The sequence below is a fragment of the Triplophysa dalaica genome, chromosome 14 (assembly GCF_015846415.1).
Source record: "Triplophysa dalaica isolate WHDGS20190420 chromosome 14, ASM1584641v1, whole genome shotgun sequence".
Lineage (NCBI taxonomy): Eukaryota > Metazoa > Chordata > Actinopteri > Cypriniformes > Nemacheilidae > Triplophysa > Triplophysa dalaica.
Window position 1 is genome coordinate 11,078,297 of NC_079555.1, and position 17,996 is coordinate 11,096,292.

General features: G+C 40.1%; 1 protein-coding gene across 4 annotated transcripts in view; it reads right to left on the reverse strand.

The window, feature by feature from the left end:
* Nucleotides 1-17,996, reverse strand: part of sipa1l3 (signal-induced proliferation-associated 1 like 3) — a 59,236-nt gene that overhangs the window by 21,962 nt on the left and 19,278 nt on the right. For all 4 annotated transcript variants that reach the window (XM_056765932.1, XM_056765933.1, XM_056765934.1 and 1 more), the window contains exons 2-3: nucleotides 13,899-13,992; nucleotides 1,452-3,067 (exon numbers count right to left, since the gene is read on the reverse strand). In XM_056765932.1, coding sequence (XP_056621910.1) covers nucleotides 1,452-2,838 — 1,387 coding nt within the window. In that variant the 5' untranslated portion in view covers nucleotides 2,839-3,067; nucleotides 13,899-13,992. The remainder of the gene's footprint in view (nucleotides 1-1,451; nucleotides 3,068-13,898; nucleotides 13,993-17,996) is intronic.

Genomic DNA, 17,996 nt, shown 5'->3' on the forward strand with positions numbered 1-17,996 from the left:
GAGAATTATATGTTTCAGGAGAGTGGATTTATGGGCTTTCCAAGATTTTGATGCTACGCAGTGTGCTTGCCCCCCGACTGAATCAGTGCTACAGTTCAGCTGGAACTCCAACATACTGTATGTCTACTACATACAGTTTCACTGAGGTTTTTACTTTATCAAACAAAGTGTTGCTACACTAGAAAATGCAGCAAACACATTGACTGCTGATAAGAAGTACTTGGCGCCACAAGGAAAAATACCTTGGCAGCTCATGACGCATTCTTAGTCATTACGTGAAACATTTAACACCCAAATGTAAAAAAAGACCACCATGAAAGGTTCTTAAGAAAGCATAGCTTCCAGGTGAACAGTGGAATTTTTCAAATGTCAAAATACTTTTCTGGCTTAGTATGCTGTATGGTATTTGTAGGTTTATTTCCCCCAAAACATCAAATTGTTGGCTCGAATATGCCAGCAACACTGCCTCAACCAACTGAATAAGCTTAGGACTGTTTGACAAACCAAAAGGTGTTTGAGCTGTCATCGTTTCTGAATTTGTGTTCGATGATGCTCGTGATGCAGAAATTGAACAATTCGCCTTTAACAATATCTGATATCAGGCCTGTTAAAAACAATTAATCGGACCCATAATAAAAGTTTGTGTTCTCAAAATGGATGTCTGTCCACTATTTATTTTGTTTTTATAAACACACACAAGTACACATATATCTTAAAGAAATATCTGCATTGATATATTTACTGTATATATACATCATATATATCATTTAAATTATATGTAGACAATAACATTTAATTCTTTTTTTTTTCTTAAGTATATACAAACTTTTGTTAATTTTTATACTTTTCTTTATTATATACATTTATCTGTATGTTTATAAAAACATGAAAACATACATATATTATGTACACAATTTTTTGGTGATATTATTAATCGTTGAACAGCCCTCTCTGGTATGCACCCTGGAAAGAACATTTCTCTTATGGTAACATTGATTATTTCTGAAATGTTAACCTTTATCTAGCCAACTCTTCTCATAACAGACATGGACATGTAATTAGGAGCATGATGATAAGGGTGCATGTGCAAAGATTTATCTAATGTGGCCACAAGGCGACGAGTGGGCTATTTTTAGACTCAGTTTTTTTATAACACTGGCATTTGGGAAGGAAAGACCTTTAGTGAGATGAATATTTGGGAGGCAGACGTAGTGAGATGTGTGCTGGGAGCATAGCTTCACTTCCTCTTTATTTTCTTTGGTTAATGATAGAAGACGTTCATAACTTCAGCATTATTTGATTGCTATTTACTGTGTGTGAATAATACATCCTTTGCTATCACTCATGCTTACAGACACTCTGGATCTCACATGGCTTTTTAAAATGAATTTAATTATATTGCAATGTAGAGAATAGTGACAAGTCAAATAAAAACATCAAAAATGTCCTACCTTTCCCATGGAAGTGCTCCTGGTAGTATCTGGCACCCAGGTCGACGTGCTCAATGCAGTGATGCTGCAGTCTCTCCAACCTGGAGGCCTGAACTTCCGGCGACGCTTCCAGTATAGACACACTGGCATTACTGCAACGTGGACGCAGCCTGGCCTCCACCACGCCAGACTCTCCCCGCTCCGCCCATGAGCTCTGGAAGCTTACGTTACGCTCCCCAAAGCTTCCAGTCTCATTGAGAAAATGCGGGCAGCTCAGCAACAACTGGTGCTTAGAACTGGGTGAACCAGCCTGCTCTGACTGTTCCAGGACTAGGGTCGAACTTTCCGACAGGTCTCTGACACTGAGGTCATCAGTGCTGGAAAAGCTGGGCTCTACACCCCCCAGAGCAAGAGCTCTGGAAACTGCCAAGGAAACAGCGGCGGAGGAAGCGGCGGAGGAAGCGGCGGAGGAAGCGGCGGAGGAAGCGGCGGAGGAAGCAGCTGACGCTCCGGTGGCTGTGTTTCTCCGCTGAGCGGCATAGCTGCGGGAAGCCGCTGCCTCGTGCAAGTCAAAGAGTACGCTCTGAGCGTCATAGTGGGCAAAACTGTGCACACAGAGCCAAGACAACGTTTCTAGGGCTCGAGCATCATCGGCGTCACCACGGGGAGTTTCAATTTCCCCTCTGCTGGAGCTGCGGAGTTTGCGGAATAAGGAGGAAGTGCCGAGAGATGACTCCGTGCCGCCGCTCTTCTTTCGTACCCGATTCTCTGGGCGGTCGTCAGGACGTGGTGTTGATGCGAACGCATGCGAGGTTGGTCCATCTGAAGTAGTCGGTGCACCAAGAAGCTCTCCAAGTTTGTCAGGGGCTGTGCTGCGCTGGTCTGGTCGTTCTTGTTGAAACTGGCTGAGCATATCAAAAAAGCTTTGTTCCGACACCGCCTGCACGTTGATGGAAGAGGTACTGCCATATTCCCGGAATAAACGGCCTTCGACTTCTGTTTCATCTTGTTCACTTAGTGTAATCTCGCTGTTGGAGCGCTGCCCTAATGGAGCAAACCCCGCAGTCCGAAAGCATTGGGATGTGCCCGGAACCATCAAATGACCACCTGATTCAAGAAAATCACCATCCCCTCGGTAGGGGAATCTGATCAAGGCCCCACGTGTAAGCCCGTCATCACTGAGGTCATAATGACTTCCCTGGCCGTTCTCAAGCAGCGATTCCCGTGACATTGCCCTTCGTGGAGGCCACTCTGCAATCCGAGCTCTGACCCCCATTTTTGGCACTGAGACACGGGATGGGATCTGATCACCCATAGAAGAGTGACCATTGTGGAGGGTTAAACGGAGGTGGGTAGGGGGTTGGGAGAGAGGCGTGGCACACACCCCTGTGTCTCTGTACATGTTCATGGAGACCAGTGAAGTCTCAGGGCTGAAGAGGGCAGCAGGGGTCGTGTGGGAGAGCGCATCCTGGACCGAGAAGGCTGATATTTAGTGACAGGGAGGAGAGATGGAGGAGCTCCACGCTGCTGTTGCTTCCTCCCACTCCCACATTTATTTCCTCGGTGAGAAATGACACCCAGTCTCTGATCCTCTGGACCAATCACAGCAAAGATTAAACTCCACTCGAATCACAAACCTGCACAAGAGCAAACAAAGGAGAGAAATAGTACATTATTACACTGCAAAAGTTAATTTCAAAGGGATACTCTTATACAAATAATGCATTTAGAAATGAGGTCAATATTGACAAGATTTTGATGACATGCACTTGCAAATATTTATAATATTGAGCCCTGCTAATATTTTATAAAGTCTCAACAAAGCACTTTTAGATTTTGTCTCCCATATCTCTGAAGAGGAAAGTGTAGTAAAATGAAATATGAATCTGAAATACGAAATACGAAGACCAAAAAATGTAGGCTGGGAAACTGAGGTGTAATGATTTCAGAGATGAAATTTGCTAAACTCCTGTCAGCTAACCGAAACTGAGAGGGCATGTGAAAGGTAACATCAGTGCCTGCGTGAACACCAGGATGTGTTTAAACATCCTGACCAGCGAAACATAGCAACAAGCTTAAGTTGAAAGGCACAAAAAAAAGGTGTCAATCAACAGTCCATCCAAATGACAAGTGCAATGGTTGTGCCTCTACATGACCACAGCCACTGCTGCTCTGGCCTGCCAGGGTTACATAGCGTTAAGCCTGCACCCCTGGTGAGGTATAGTTTTGTGTAGACTACCAGATGGGACCTCAATGTCGTTGGGTCATCAGGGCAAACCGTCCAATAACCTGAGGGATAAGTGACTTAGTAAGAGCGATTAGGACTCCGTACGCCCAAACAAAAAATTGAATACAAAAAGATTACATAACAAGGGCTCGGTGCGAGATTACAAATATGTAAGAGTGTATTAAACAGTTGGACCCATATACACGCTAAATCGAAAAAGGCAAAGCATAGGATTGTGAATCAGTCTAGACTGTGAAGGAGCCTTTCTAACTTTGTGATGCAAACCCCCTCAAGTCTCAGCATCTCTACGTCTCTTCGTCCCTCATTGTGATGAGACTAAATGAATCTGACAGGAAGCCATAGGACTAGACAAACATAAAAAGACAGGATGTATGGGAGAGGTAGAGCAAACAGAGAAGATTGAAGAGAGGAAATCTGACAGGCTTTGTGGTGAAGGAATCCAGGGAGAAAAGCGAGAGGGAATCTGAATTCCATTGACTCTTCCATTTTTTTTATGACAGTCTGATAGAACCAGGCTGAACTGCAGCAACTGTGAGAAGCCACTCGGCATCGCCTTTTAATCTATGCAACTTCACATTGTCTAAATTCAGTGAGATAAGTTGGCTATGTAACAATAATTTATGACAACAAAGCCGTTTAAAGGCTATTGTTTAGAGAGCTTTGAACTGACCTGAGGACGATCAGCCCAAAATAAATCCCTCCTATAATATATTTATCATATCATGGCTTCGAGTAGAGTTTTAGGTTCAATCTCATCCCAAAGAATCAACCCTTTAGAGAAATGTTCTCCAATGCTCTTTGTTTCTAGGTCTCTGTTAAGATTATGACATGAATGTTTCCATCAAGACCATTTCTAAAACAGGGTTGCCTATGGCTTCATAATGTAGAATCCTTAAGAACAGCAAGAATGACATGTAGGTTGACACGCCAATGGATGGTAACATTGTTTATTCTAAGCTTGCGCATTGCAATTTCAATATTTCATTGTCATCAGCTAAAAATGATCTGAAAGTGAAGAGTTCATTTGCAAGAACAGATAACTCTGATTAATTTTCAAAATCATGTTTTTTATTGTGCATTCCAAGTACTATCAATCAAACTGCAGTTGGGTTGTTTTGATTAAGTAATAATAACTCAAAGTTCTATAATTATCCAATAAAGTCACAAGCTTGGTAGTAAAACATTTTTCAAGATGTTAACTGACTATTTTTATGTATTACAAGTCTTAGAAAATGTACGGCAATTACAGAATGCATTACTTTAAATAAATCTGTTTTCAGTACATTCACAGCAAGACAAATTTGAAAACATCTCTTTTTCTCCATGTTTTGACCCTCTGTCTATAGCAACAGAACAATTGCTATAGACAGAGGGTCACATTACTTGGCAGACTACATTTCACAGCTGTACAGCCATTTACAAAATATTTCCATGAGATGTTTTAATCGTGTTTTAATCACTATTTATACGATGGCTATCAAATCACAACGTTAACAGTTGTTCATTCATGAAACACATCTAGAAGACACAACGTCAATACAATTTAGTTAAAGGGATACTTCACTATCAAATAAAATTGTCCCTATATTTTACTGACCATCAAGGAATCCTAACGGAATATGACTTTCTTCTTTAAGAATACTTCAGGCAGAGGTATAATACCATGCATCCTTTTACATCCAAGCGGTAGAATGGGAGTGAATGGGAGTAGACTTTTTGAAGCTCCAAAAAGTGCATCCAATGATCAAAGAACTGCTCGAAACGACTCCATGGGCTTAACAAAGGTCTTCCGAAGGGAATCGATGTGTTCGTTTAAGAGAAATATCCATATTGACAGCACGATTAACGTTAATGTCAAGCTTCTGTCATCTCTCAAATGCGAGTGAACCAGAAGCTTGTTTTTCCGGAAGATGACGCAGGCGTGTCGTAAGTTCGATTTGTTCCGATAGGATAGCGTCTACTCTGGCAGGAGCTTTCGTCACCGTCATTTGCCAGAAAACAAAACTTTGGTTCAGTACATTCGAGAGATGAGGGAAGGTAGACATAGGATATTTTATTTATACAAACGCATCTATATGCTTCAGAAGACCTGCACTAAGACCACGTAGCCGTGTCGAGCAGTTCTTTGATCAATGGCTTCACTTTTTGGAGCTTTAAAAAGTCAACATCCATTCACTCGCTTGGAAGTAAAATGATACGTGGTATTGTAACTCCGACTGCATTATTCTTCAAGAAGAAAACCACATTTAGATAGGATTCCTTGAGGGTGAGTAAAACATGGGGAAATTTTGATTTGATAGTAAATTATCCCTTTAAATACAAACAACACTTAAGTCTATCATGACAAACTGTGCATGTAGTTATTTACTTTCCGCTATGCCATTGGCAACAGTCACTGAGTTCAGATGCACCATGGAGCAAAGCCACAGAGCTGCATTAATGCTGCCTTTTTGTTTTAGTCATTAAACAAGCACTTCAAGGAGAGTCTGTGAAAGAGCTTCACCCCCAACGTTTGGCTAATACCACATCCCAGCACTCGGCCAAAAAAGTTCACATAAAGAAAAAAGACCTTTCTCTGTAAATTCATTTTTTCTAAATGGGAAGCTGGGAAAAAAGCGCCACATGTGTGAATACACAGATGCTTTTAAACTAACATACTCCTTGGGAAGCAGGCCTACACCCAGTGCCAGATCTCAACGACTTCATACTGTTTTTAATGGCTCACATAGTAATTAACTGAAATTCTGCTAGCTCATACTGAGACCACACAAACACACACACACGCATATACACCACATCCACAACAGCAGCGATGAGTTTATTGTTGTTAAAACCGTGTTAATGCAATCCCAAATGTCCCATTACAAATCCCCTTAACCCTGTTTACATTTTCTCCCTGTCCATTTGTGGATGTTCACACCAATAAACAGGACCTGTAAGCACTTACATTATTTCTGTCCCATAACCATCCGTCCACTTCTATTTCAGTGTTGCCTACAACCTCTTCCTCATCTCAAGAGTCCACACGGCTAAAGGCAGAGCCTGGTGTTGGTTTATTGTGAGCCCTTGGGCTTTAAATAACACATACTTGTCCTCTCTCACATATAGAACCGTACCCTAAAGCCAATGACTCAGTGTACACCTTCCGTGGACTGCCAAAACAGGATCTGTCAATTATAGCACAGCTTGCTTCCTGCATTGATTTCCTGTCGCTTTGCTTCCGGGGTGTTGGACATGAACCCCCTGGTGGTAGCAGCTGTGAGCGTAAGTTTAAAAAGAAAAGACAAGGAATAGAAGGTGCGTTTGATCTGCCCTATAGCGTTTACTTCAGAGGGCGTGAAGGACAGAGGAATGATGTGACACAGGGATGATGGGTGAGGGTCACGGTGAAGAGAGGAAGGTCGCTATTGTGTTTCGGATGGGCCTTAACTTCATGTGTGCTGATTCATAATCCCTTAAATCACTGAGATAAGCTGCAAAGATCAAAGGTGCATAAAATCAATCGTGAGAGTGAAAGATAATCAATACACTAGAAAAAAACTCATGCATACCTGAATTATAGCCGAGGTTGTGCGAGCACGGGCTGGAGTTCTCCACACATTCTGAATGCAATCGCCATTTACAAGGATGTAAAAAAACTACGTATTTTCAAATCGAACGTGCTTAAGTGATGGCACTTTAAACAGGATTAATTTTGAGCTGTGGCACCACTGGCCAGGTGGTCACTAGAAAATGCCTGTCTGTGCCATCTGTCTGGCATAAGATTAGATAATACACAGGTGTTCTAGATTGTAATCATAAAAGTGAGACCAACATTACTCATGTAATCTGAATAAACATTACTCTCCCCATTAAAAATGAATGGGAGTGTTTTTATGAACAGTGTGATGATATCCCAAACATACCCGATGGTGTTAGAATGTAATACGAACCATTAATTCAACTACGCGCACTCACACATGACCTTGTAAACCACAGACACCTGATCGATGTTTCATAAAGACAATATGAAGTTGGTTACTTGGACTGTCAGGCCGAAATCTAGGTCTGAAGAACACACAAGATAACAAAGCAAAGAGGAGGAATTGAATTCTGCTCAAGGGCAACAAAACCCGAAACACCAGTTTGTCCTGAGGGCTTTTAAACACAACAGGGTGAACGCACGTGTGGACTTTCTTTGTTCAGATCGCAGAGAGATGAGCCATTGTAACTATACAGGCACACAACAAGGCTGAGGAAAAACAGGTCAACCCACACACCCCAGACATACAAATCAAGTGATGTATCGAAACAAACACATGAAACTGCGTGCCGAGCGTCATTCCATTTACGCCTGTTTATCTCACAGTTTATCTCTTCAACAGACCTTGTACACTACCAATAAATAGCCAGTATTGTGTAATGGAAGAAAACTGTTTTGCATTAGCCTTGTCACTGGAGGTCTGGTGACGGCTTAAAGTGCAGTTTTGGACATCAGAGGCCATCTCAAACATTTGACTTGAAGATTTAAATTGACCAGTTAACAAAACACACAAAAAAACCTGCCCTAAGTTTACACACATGCCTTTCCAACCCTGTTTGAAAATGTTTGGGAAGCACTGATTTAACCTGACATACGGTTCATGTTTACAACTATTCCAAATATTGTGTGTTGCTTAAAAATCGAATCTATTGTGTTCAACGTTTTTTACTCAGACATTTAAAAGAACATTTCTTAAGCAGCAACCGGAATACCCCCATACCGAGAAACCGTGATAGTTTGGCTTAAGGTGAACATACCAAAATCTCATACCGGCCCATGTGGAACACCAAAGATATTTTGATGTCTCTGTGGATTTATGTCCATTCAATGGAAGTCAACAAGGTGCTAATGTTGTTTATTAACCAATGCACTTAAAAATATCTTTCGTGTTCTGCAGAAGAAAGTCATACTGATTTGGAATGACATGAGGTCGGATAAATGATGTAAGAATTAATATTTTTGGGTGAACTATCCCTTTAAGCGTGAGTGCATGTTAGTGTTGGTTTTTGAGAAAAACAGCACTAAAGATGTGGCACATGACACAATAATAAGCTTTATTATAAACTAAGCGTTAAATATGAAACAACAGTAGATGATGTGTGTGTGTGTGTGCGTCTTTGTGTGTCAGTGCCACCCTTCAGGCCTATACTAACTGTCTCCTTAGACAATAGAGTCATAGCGTAGCTGATGGGTATGAGCTGACAGCTGCTGCTTTAGCCTTCATACCGCTAATACAGCCGAGACTTAACACATACACACACAACCCAATACAGAAAGCTCCGGAATGTCTTTTCGTAGTATGCGACATCAAAGGAAGATTAAGCCCGATTCATAGCTTACTCATGAATTTTGGGTTTATCTATCACACACAGACACCGCTTGCAAAGCAGATCGGCACAATTAATCAAAAAAGTAAACAAGATTACTATTATTATGGCTGTCCCGTGAAGTGTCTATAACAGCATTCCATTAAGGTTTAGTCTAGTGGTTTTATAGCAGCATGATAACCAATACACTGGAAAATCAAAAGGGTTTAAATTCAAGTTTCAAGCACAGAGCTCAAAGTCACATGAAACTTTACACTTGAAATTACAGCTTTGTTGATTAGAACGGAATGTGAGTGTTTTAGTATTGTCGTGTTGCTCGGCTTCTGTGTATAATTCATTCAAAATATGATTAACAGTTTTGTTTATCATGATGCTAAGAGTGCCAATGTAAAGCTGGCTGCTGTGAAGATTTACAGATGCAATAAATTAACTCCGCCTGTTCTGATGTGGCGCCTGCATAAAGAAATCCAAGTATTAACATTAGTTTTAATTATGGATAGGATTAATTGCAGTTATTCAAATTATTGACCTAATCCTAGACATGCAGTTAAAAAAACCTGTCACACACACACACACACACACGAAGAGGAGACACTCTTTGCCACACAAACATTTCCTGCGGCGAGAGACATGACGACCTGACAGACTCTCGGCCATCAATACTAATCAATTCAGCTCTAGTTCCATCCTGTCCGCACACAACCCAATTGTTTATGCATTGAAGTGTGTGTGTTTTAGTGATGTGCGTGCGTGAGACGGCCGACATCAGCTGGCAGCGGTCCGTATCTGTATTGGATTGCAGGGCTCCGCACGATGCACACCTACGTTTGGGTCGCACTGCGCGTTTGACACTCAGCTCAGTCGGTGAGAATTTACAGCTTTGACTGCCACAACTGCAAATCACATTACAGCCCAGAACTGCTTCACCATGACAACACATTACAGTATGCTCCACTTCATCCAATTAGGCCTGCCAAGGCACAAAATACAGCACACCCAGGCAGTGGGCAGAAAAAGGGTACTTTTAGGTTACGCACACAGCCGGCGTTATGTGAAAGCAATATGAAGGCTTGTCTGCTTTTGAGTGTGAGGGGTTGTGGCCGTGTGCAGGTCAGCGTCGTGAACATTCAGAGTTCAAGGCGACCCTCTGTGACCTCAAGAGGTCATTACAACATGCGGCTGTAATTGTTAACAAAATACGTTCTGTTTGAGATATGGAACAATAAGTGCGCTCTCAGGACACATAAGGTGCAACTGTGCTCTAGAGGACACAGGCTAGAAGGCAAAAAGACAGGAAATACAACTAAATCGAATGGGTGCTTATCCATGCGAAATTTGCAAGGACAATTCCTGGGATGTTTGCCAGGGCACGGTTATGAGGTTGCTAAGAATGGTTGTTAACATGTTGCTAATGTGTTAAAAAACTAAAAACCTTCTCATAGGAGATATAAAATAATAGAAATAGGAGAGGTTTCATTTCGTCACATTTACACCATAGAACTGTACATTTTTCAATCTGAGTTGCATGAATATTCTACAAAATTCGCCAGCCTGACTATTTTAGTCTCTCTGATTTCCGAGGTTTCTGGTAAGTGAACGAGTTAGTCACTGAAACACGGAGCAGCATCTGCCTCTCGGCACAATCTGCATGATGTAACATCTCTGAGTTTGTGCTGTTTTGACATTTCAATAGCTAAAAAAAAGTCTCCTCAGTACATCTTTTTGTCCTGCACGGCCTCTTCTACTGTCAGACTTTTTAAGCAGTTAAAGCTCTCTGGGAAGCTCTAGATCACAAGGTCCCAGGTTTGTCTTCAATTCAGCATGTTAAAAGCAGAGAACTGCGATGATTGTAGAGATGTCGAATAACAACATCCTGACATTAGGACAAAGCCATGACACAACTGAACAGACACTTTACCAGTCTGAGGCATGTGTGCGGTTATAAAGCTATTGCAGTACATTTGGCAAAGGCAGAACTAACATCAGTCACCGAGATCTGATCATTTAAAATTTAACAAGCTCTGTGGGAAGCTTGAAATGGGTTGAAGGGACCTGAACTTGAAAAGGCTGAGAGAAAGTGCTGCCAAATAGTGCAAACTCAAAGTGGGCCCGAAATTTTATTTACATATGTGTAGACTAGAGTATGTGTGCTGAAGGCATTGATAGTAACTACACATCTGTCAGAGTGGGTTCAGTGGTGCTTTGGGAGGAAAGAGATGGTAAGATCATCAGGAAACCTATACATGTCTTTGAATTTGTTTATAAAATGATATGCAGCCAGTTACAGGGACAGTTACCCCAAAATTGCAATTCTGTAATCATTCTCTCATTATTTAGAAGAATCTTGTAACCAAACAGTTCTTCCCCATCTTTGACTACCATAGTAGGAAAAATTACAATGGTAGTTAAAAGTTTCCAAGAACAGTTTGCTTTCCTACATTCTTCATTATCTTATTTTGTGTTCAACAGAAGAAATGTATAAAGCAATTTTTCCTACTATAGTAGTCAATGCTGGTCAAGAACTGTTGGTTACAAGCATTCTTCCAAACATCTTTCTCTGCGTTCATCAGAACAAACCTTTATACAGATTTGGAACAACTCGAGGGGGAGTAAATGAAGACAGAGTTTTCATTTTTAGGTGAACTGTTCCTTTAAATGCAGTTCTTGCTATATATTATGGGTTTTTCTTAATGTGTATGTGTTGTCTTGATATGTATACACACTAGACTCGAAAATCGAACAAAGAGCTATTCATGCGACTTACTTAAAAAACATCTCTTAGCATCATCTTATCTCTTACACCTAAAACCAGCCTCCTTTCTTCTCAAAGTCATGATAAAGCCCACACTGCTTGTCAATTCACAGAAACATGCACTATTGTGTCTACGCCACAGCAGTCATGTGGCTTCTCATCAGATGTTGGATGCACATTCATTGCCCTTCATATCAAAGTGAAATCCACATCTCTCTTATCTCAGCCGCACATTTTCTGGCTTAGAAGGATCGCTTCGTAAGTATTCATGCTGGGCTAAACACCTACTTTGTAGGTATTTTTAAAACTATATTAGCTGAGAGAACCGATTATATATAAGCAAACACTTAGAACAAAGAACAAGCACACACACACACACACACACCTCTGGTGCTTTAAAAAGATCTCTCAATGACAATCAGTAGGAGAGCTGCCAAAGAGGCAATTTCCATCTATTATGGCAGATGACTAATTACTTTCCTTTCGTTCCAAGAAATGGTAGAAATGATGTAACGGGAGAAGACACTGTTGGTTTCCACCTCAATGTGTGTTTCAATCGAGCATAAGTGCCCTGTAAGTAGACTTCTATTGATATCTCATGCTGCGGGAATAGTAAACACTGCATAGGGACTTGGCGTATCAAACTTTCAAACATAAACAAACAATAAACAGTTTTCGCTTGTCCTTTACTTCACACGTTACACTAAATAAGGGATGCGTCCAAGGGTCAGATCATCACTACAAATGGATTTTATATGACGTTCTAAGTTTTAAAATAAGGAAGGAGAGGTTATGTTTCCTGGTAGTGCTTACGGAAATGCGTAAGCGTTGTGTAAGTTTGGGGAAAATGTGATGTCATCCTCTTGCATACAGAGAGTTTGTAATAAAGCGACTTAATGACATTATTGAGCTATTTTTCGTTCGCACTTCCATATTAGAAACATTATCAGACATAAGTAGGTGGCTTGTATAAATTTTTCATACCAGTCGTCCATCTTTATAGGATGTATGGGCTGTTTGAAACTTAGTGGGGTCTTGTTTGTCTATGCATGTTTTAAGGTTTTAGACCCTTACAGACACAAATTAAAGTGAGTTTTAGGCAAAAAAACATTACACACAAGACGTAACAGACCAATACGTACCATAGAAGTAAAGTGAAATATTCACACAAAACAAAGTTACATTCTTTAAATGGTCCGAGTATAACCTTCGAACACACAGACATTTTAAAAACAAATTTAATGGTTTTAGAAACACACACTTCTTTTGTTAAGGGAAATCCTCAAGGAACTTAGGATCTGGCAAGGTCTTTGAGTCTCATGTTTGACCCAGGGTAGGAATGTACTGTAACTATTCAGGCCAGTTCCTCCAGCTGTCAGCTTTCAACTCTTCATCCAGAAAACAACACTTATCACTTTCTTATTTCTTAATGCTAATCTATTTCCTTTATTAAATTATACTACATTTTTATCCATCAGATACATCAATTATCCGGTACAAAAGGCATTATACTACCCACTGCAATAGAAAATCAAGTTAAATATTCCCAAGGTAGATCACCACTTTTGTCAGGCATACTGAATTTATGTTGTTCCTAAAAAAACCAAAAAGACAGAACACCATAACAGAACTGTAAGTAAGGCACAATGTTAATCCAATGGTAGTCTGGATGTAACATCACTCCCTGATGGTTAAAAAAAATGCATCAGAGGGTCAAACAAACTCCTCTAGCCAGGATTGCTTTCTCTCTCTCTCTTATATTATGTCTACTGGCTGACGTCAGAGACTATGCAAACACCCGCAGGGGTCCCGATAATAATGATGACAGGCTACAGGACTGAATTACATCCCCACAGCTGCCGGAGATACATCCATTTCCCCAGAGTGAACACACACTACAGAGTGTCCAGTTGTGGCACACAAGACTACTCTGTAAAAACAAGGTTCAGAGGAAGTGCTGGACAAATTCATTTCTAATCATTTCAGCTGTTAGCACAGAAGGACAGCCAAAGAATTTAAGAGGGAATTAAATAAGCATTCAAGCAGGATCAAAAGTTAACCATTAACCTGCCAATGACGGTTAAAATGAGAAAATGTACAGTGCAGAAATATCTCTTACCTTTTCCAAAAATGTATTTTTGTCCTTTTTACGATATAATTATTGAGCTGTTTTCACTGCATCAGCAATGAGCCGCCTCCATCTTTTATCGTATCTGTAAGAAAAACAAAAGCAGTTATTTTCATTTTGGTTATTTAGTACAGGATGTATTTCACAAGTGGTACTTTAGTCCTTCTAGACGAGACTTAATATTATTCTTTAATAAGATGTAAGATGCGTGGTTACAATCTGATTTAAGCCATGCTGATTTGCAGATCATAATAAAGTTACCAGGCAACTAGCAAATAGCTCATTTTATTTACATGCCTAAACTAATTTCTAGTCTCTTTGGTACCCAGGTAGCATTAATCTTGGACTGTGAATAAACAAACATGCCCTGTTTTTCATGTTTCTTCATTACTGTCATAGAATATGCCTATAACCCGGCTAATTCATTTTATGACAAGATAACAGATATAAAAATACTGTATTCATCCTCATACGGATATGCTGTAACAAAAATTTTGTAAAGAGAGAAGCAGAACACTTGGGAGACATCTGACATCATATAATAATTGTATACGATAAGAGCTCTGCCACGAGGAGCCAAAGATACACATGGTTAGTGTGCCGCACTGCCGAAGGCCTAACAAGAACTGATGGACCTACTAAACAGGATAAACGACATCCAGCAGGGGACTGATGGGAATCTGCAGGCCAGACTAGAGTGAGGCTACACTGAGAAATATATCCTCTAGTTCTTACTTTAAGAAGGAGAAAATCTCCCTCTGGATAGGCTGTCACTTCAGATTAACACCGACTCAATCATAGATTAAAAAAGTTTTCATTAAAACACTGAGAGCCACAGCAAAACCAACAGGCATTGAACAAGGATCATTGGCGAAAGGTCACCAAAAGCGTATCTAGCAGAAACATTAACGTGTGCATGTTTGTTAAAGCAACAAGCCACCCAAGGCCATGTGTTCCTGTAATTTATTGTATTGTGAAACTTTGTAATTTTAGTAGACAAGGACAACAACACTAAATATATTTATTTAAAGGTCCAATTTAAGAGGATCTATTGACAGAAATGCAATATAATATAATATCTATGTCTTCAAAGATCTTACATAATGAAGCATTATGTTTTTATTACCTTAGAATGAGCAATTTTATCTACATACACAGCTGGTCACCTATGGAATTCACCATGTTGTTTCTATCTACAGTAGCCCTAAACTGATAAACTGCTCTACAGAGTGCGTTTTATAAACACGTTATCTTCTTTGGCAAAGAAGCTTAAACGTGACAACATCTTAATACTGTGTCAGCCACCTTAGTCCTTCGAAAGGGAGGTTGCAATTCACAACCTCACTGCTAGATGCCGCTAAATTTCATACACTGGACCTTTAAGTTTTATTAAAACAAAAAACGTTAAAGAAGCAATCCATAATTTTTGGGTGAAAACCCTCCCCCCAACAATTTATCCACCAATATTGTAATTGTCTAGATTACGCTAAACCAGTGGTTCTCAGCCTTTTAGACTCCCATCGTCAATAACAATATTTGAGCGACCCCTCACTCAAAATTCCTCCCAATAAAATATTTTGCAGCTTGATATTACTGGAAATATGTATTTGTTGTTTAAAAATAACCAAACATTAAGAAATCTCTTGACTTTAAAAGCTAAACATTTTATTTTAAATAATATTTGAAATTATGCTGGCAACCTGGTTGAGAAACACCGAGCTAAACGATGCAGTACAGACATGTCACAACTATCAGTTTCCTAATAAACAATAAGCATCATTGGATACTAGAGCTGTCAAGAGACCATGGTTGATTTTAAAAGTACAGTTTATAGAAACCGCGCACAATCAAAACAACAACAATGCTGTAGCTTGGTGACATTGTTAAGGAGCGTGGAATGATGGGATCTGTTGTCTTCAACTCTACTGCTGATGCCCATCAATCAGACGGGAACGAGAAATCATGTTAGCAGATGAGGTAAAGTTTTATAAACGTTGCATTGTCATAAATAAGAGACAGTGCGAAAAAAGCTAGTGGCTTGTTAGATGCTAGAGTCTACTTCCGCATTTGTCTACGATGATGCGTTTTCCAAGTCATGAAAGGCGGTAACAAAGGATAACGCTGATATGACGGCATTGCCAGGCGACTGCACAGCCACATGTCACTGTTTAGAATGGCAATTTTTCCACGATTAACAAGTAGTTGGAAACATTTGAGATATTGTGAGTACTCAGCTGAACAAAATATATAACACTAGCCTAGTGGTTTTTGGATATTTTACTGCAAAATTCTTACAAACTGGACCATCAACTGCACATCATGTAATTAGTTATGACTCATGCACAAATGCACATTAACCCTCAGAGGAAAGGCTTTAGATAAATGACTTTATCTAATGACTTGGAAGGAAATAAGCAGCTAGGTGACAGGAATGCAATACAAAGTTTATTGAACAATAACTCACTAACATGAGCACAATAAGTTTTTGTTTACCTCGTAATCTGATGCCACTTCATGCTAATTTTCAAGGTCAAACAAAGCAAGCGTCTAAATTCTGTCTAAAAGAACTGAACCCTCCTTAACCACAACTTACTCACGAAAAACAATCAATATACACAATAGCATGTGAACACGCAACTGGCCGGGACATGAGACATAGGGGTGGGGGGTAAGGGGCTTTACTGTAGTTAAACAAAGGGTCTCTGACACAGTTTCTCTTCTGTCAGATATTCTCCTCCGTCAACAAAGAACTCTAGTCTTGTGAATGCATTATTCTGCATTTTCTAAATTCTCATCTGCATTCTGAAAAAGGCCTGGCTTTGCATGTATTACTGCATGTGCGCAGATTTCCGAATGAGTCTGCAAAGCACTTGTGCTTTCATGAGCAGATCAGTCTCTAGAGATGTCCTAGATCGCTTTCCCTCCTTTTTAAGGATCTGAGTGGGTCTTTGTAAGAAGCAGCTTTTCACAGAAGTCATGAGATAAAGCAGAAGCCACGGATGGAGAAAGTAATGCAGATAATGCCACAACTCTGGTCTTAATGAAACGATGCCTTTCTCTGAGTAACATCCCCAAACAATGAGATGAGGCTGGATGGACAGAACAAGAGTGAGAGAAAGAGGGAAAAGAGACCGAGAAAGAGTAGAAGGGGGAATTGTGTTCCTTGTTAACAAGGAGAGGGAATTTAACTCTGTTCTCTGTTTAGGACCCAGGGGAGACCGTGGCTTGTTTGTGATCATTTCTTATGATGTTTTTCTCTCATATTCATAGCTGAAAAGTTCAAAGGAAAGCAAATAAATCAGTCCAGCTAATGTAATTCAATGACAAGCCCCTAAGCAAGAAATTATAATAAATCTGCTTTGGAGATTGTAAGGAGAAATATTAGGAAGAAAGCAGCCTCAAGCAGATCAAGGTCAGTCATGCCTCAATAACTAAACGAAAGATGACAACCTGGTAAAGGTGTGACAGATGGGTAGAATATGTATTTTTTGAATGCTGAAACTGGAGAAAGACAGAAAAAAGGTGAAGAAAACCAGAATGCGATGTGAGTAATAACAGCTTCTCCACCTACTCAATTAAATAAAACTCTTCAAGAATCTTGAATCACAACCTCTGCAGCTTTTGAGATCACCTTGTGTTCAATGCACTCTGAAAGCCACCAGAGACCACAAGCCAGAACAAGAAATAGAGAAAACAATAAATATGGGGAAAAAAATTTTTTTTGTTGACATCAGCTTTGTAACTTACAAATATTTGCACTGCAATCTAAGACAGACATCTAAAGCGAAAAATGTGGCTATGCTCAAGACAGCATACTACCATGTTACTTTGAGTTTATGGCCTATACAGAATGCATACCGTGTGCAGTATGCAAATGAATTTAATAAGGCTGTGACGATATATCTATATTCACATAAATTATGCCTGTCTAGGTCCATTCTGAAATCAATTCTATGTTTTATGCACAGCTCTTCCATGAACTACGGCTCTTTGATCAGTAGGAAGTACTGCCCGATCACTCCGAGATTGAGTCGTTTATAACCTGCAGTTGAAATAGCAACTCTGCGTCATCAATAACCGCCAAAGTCC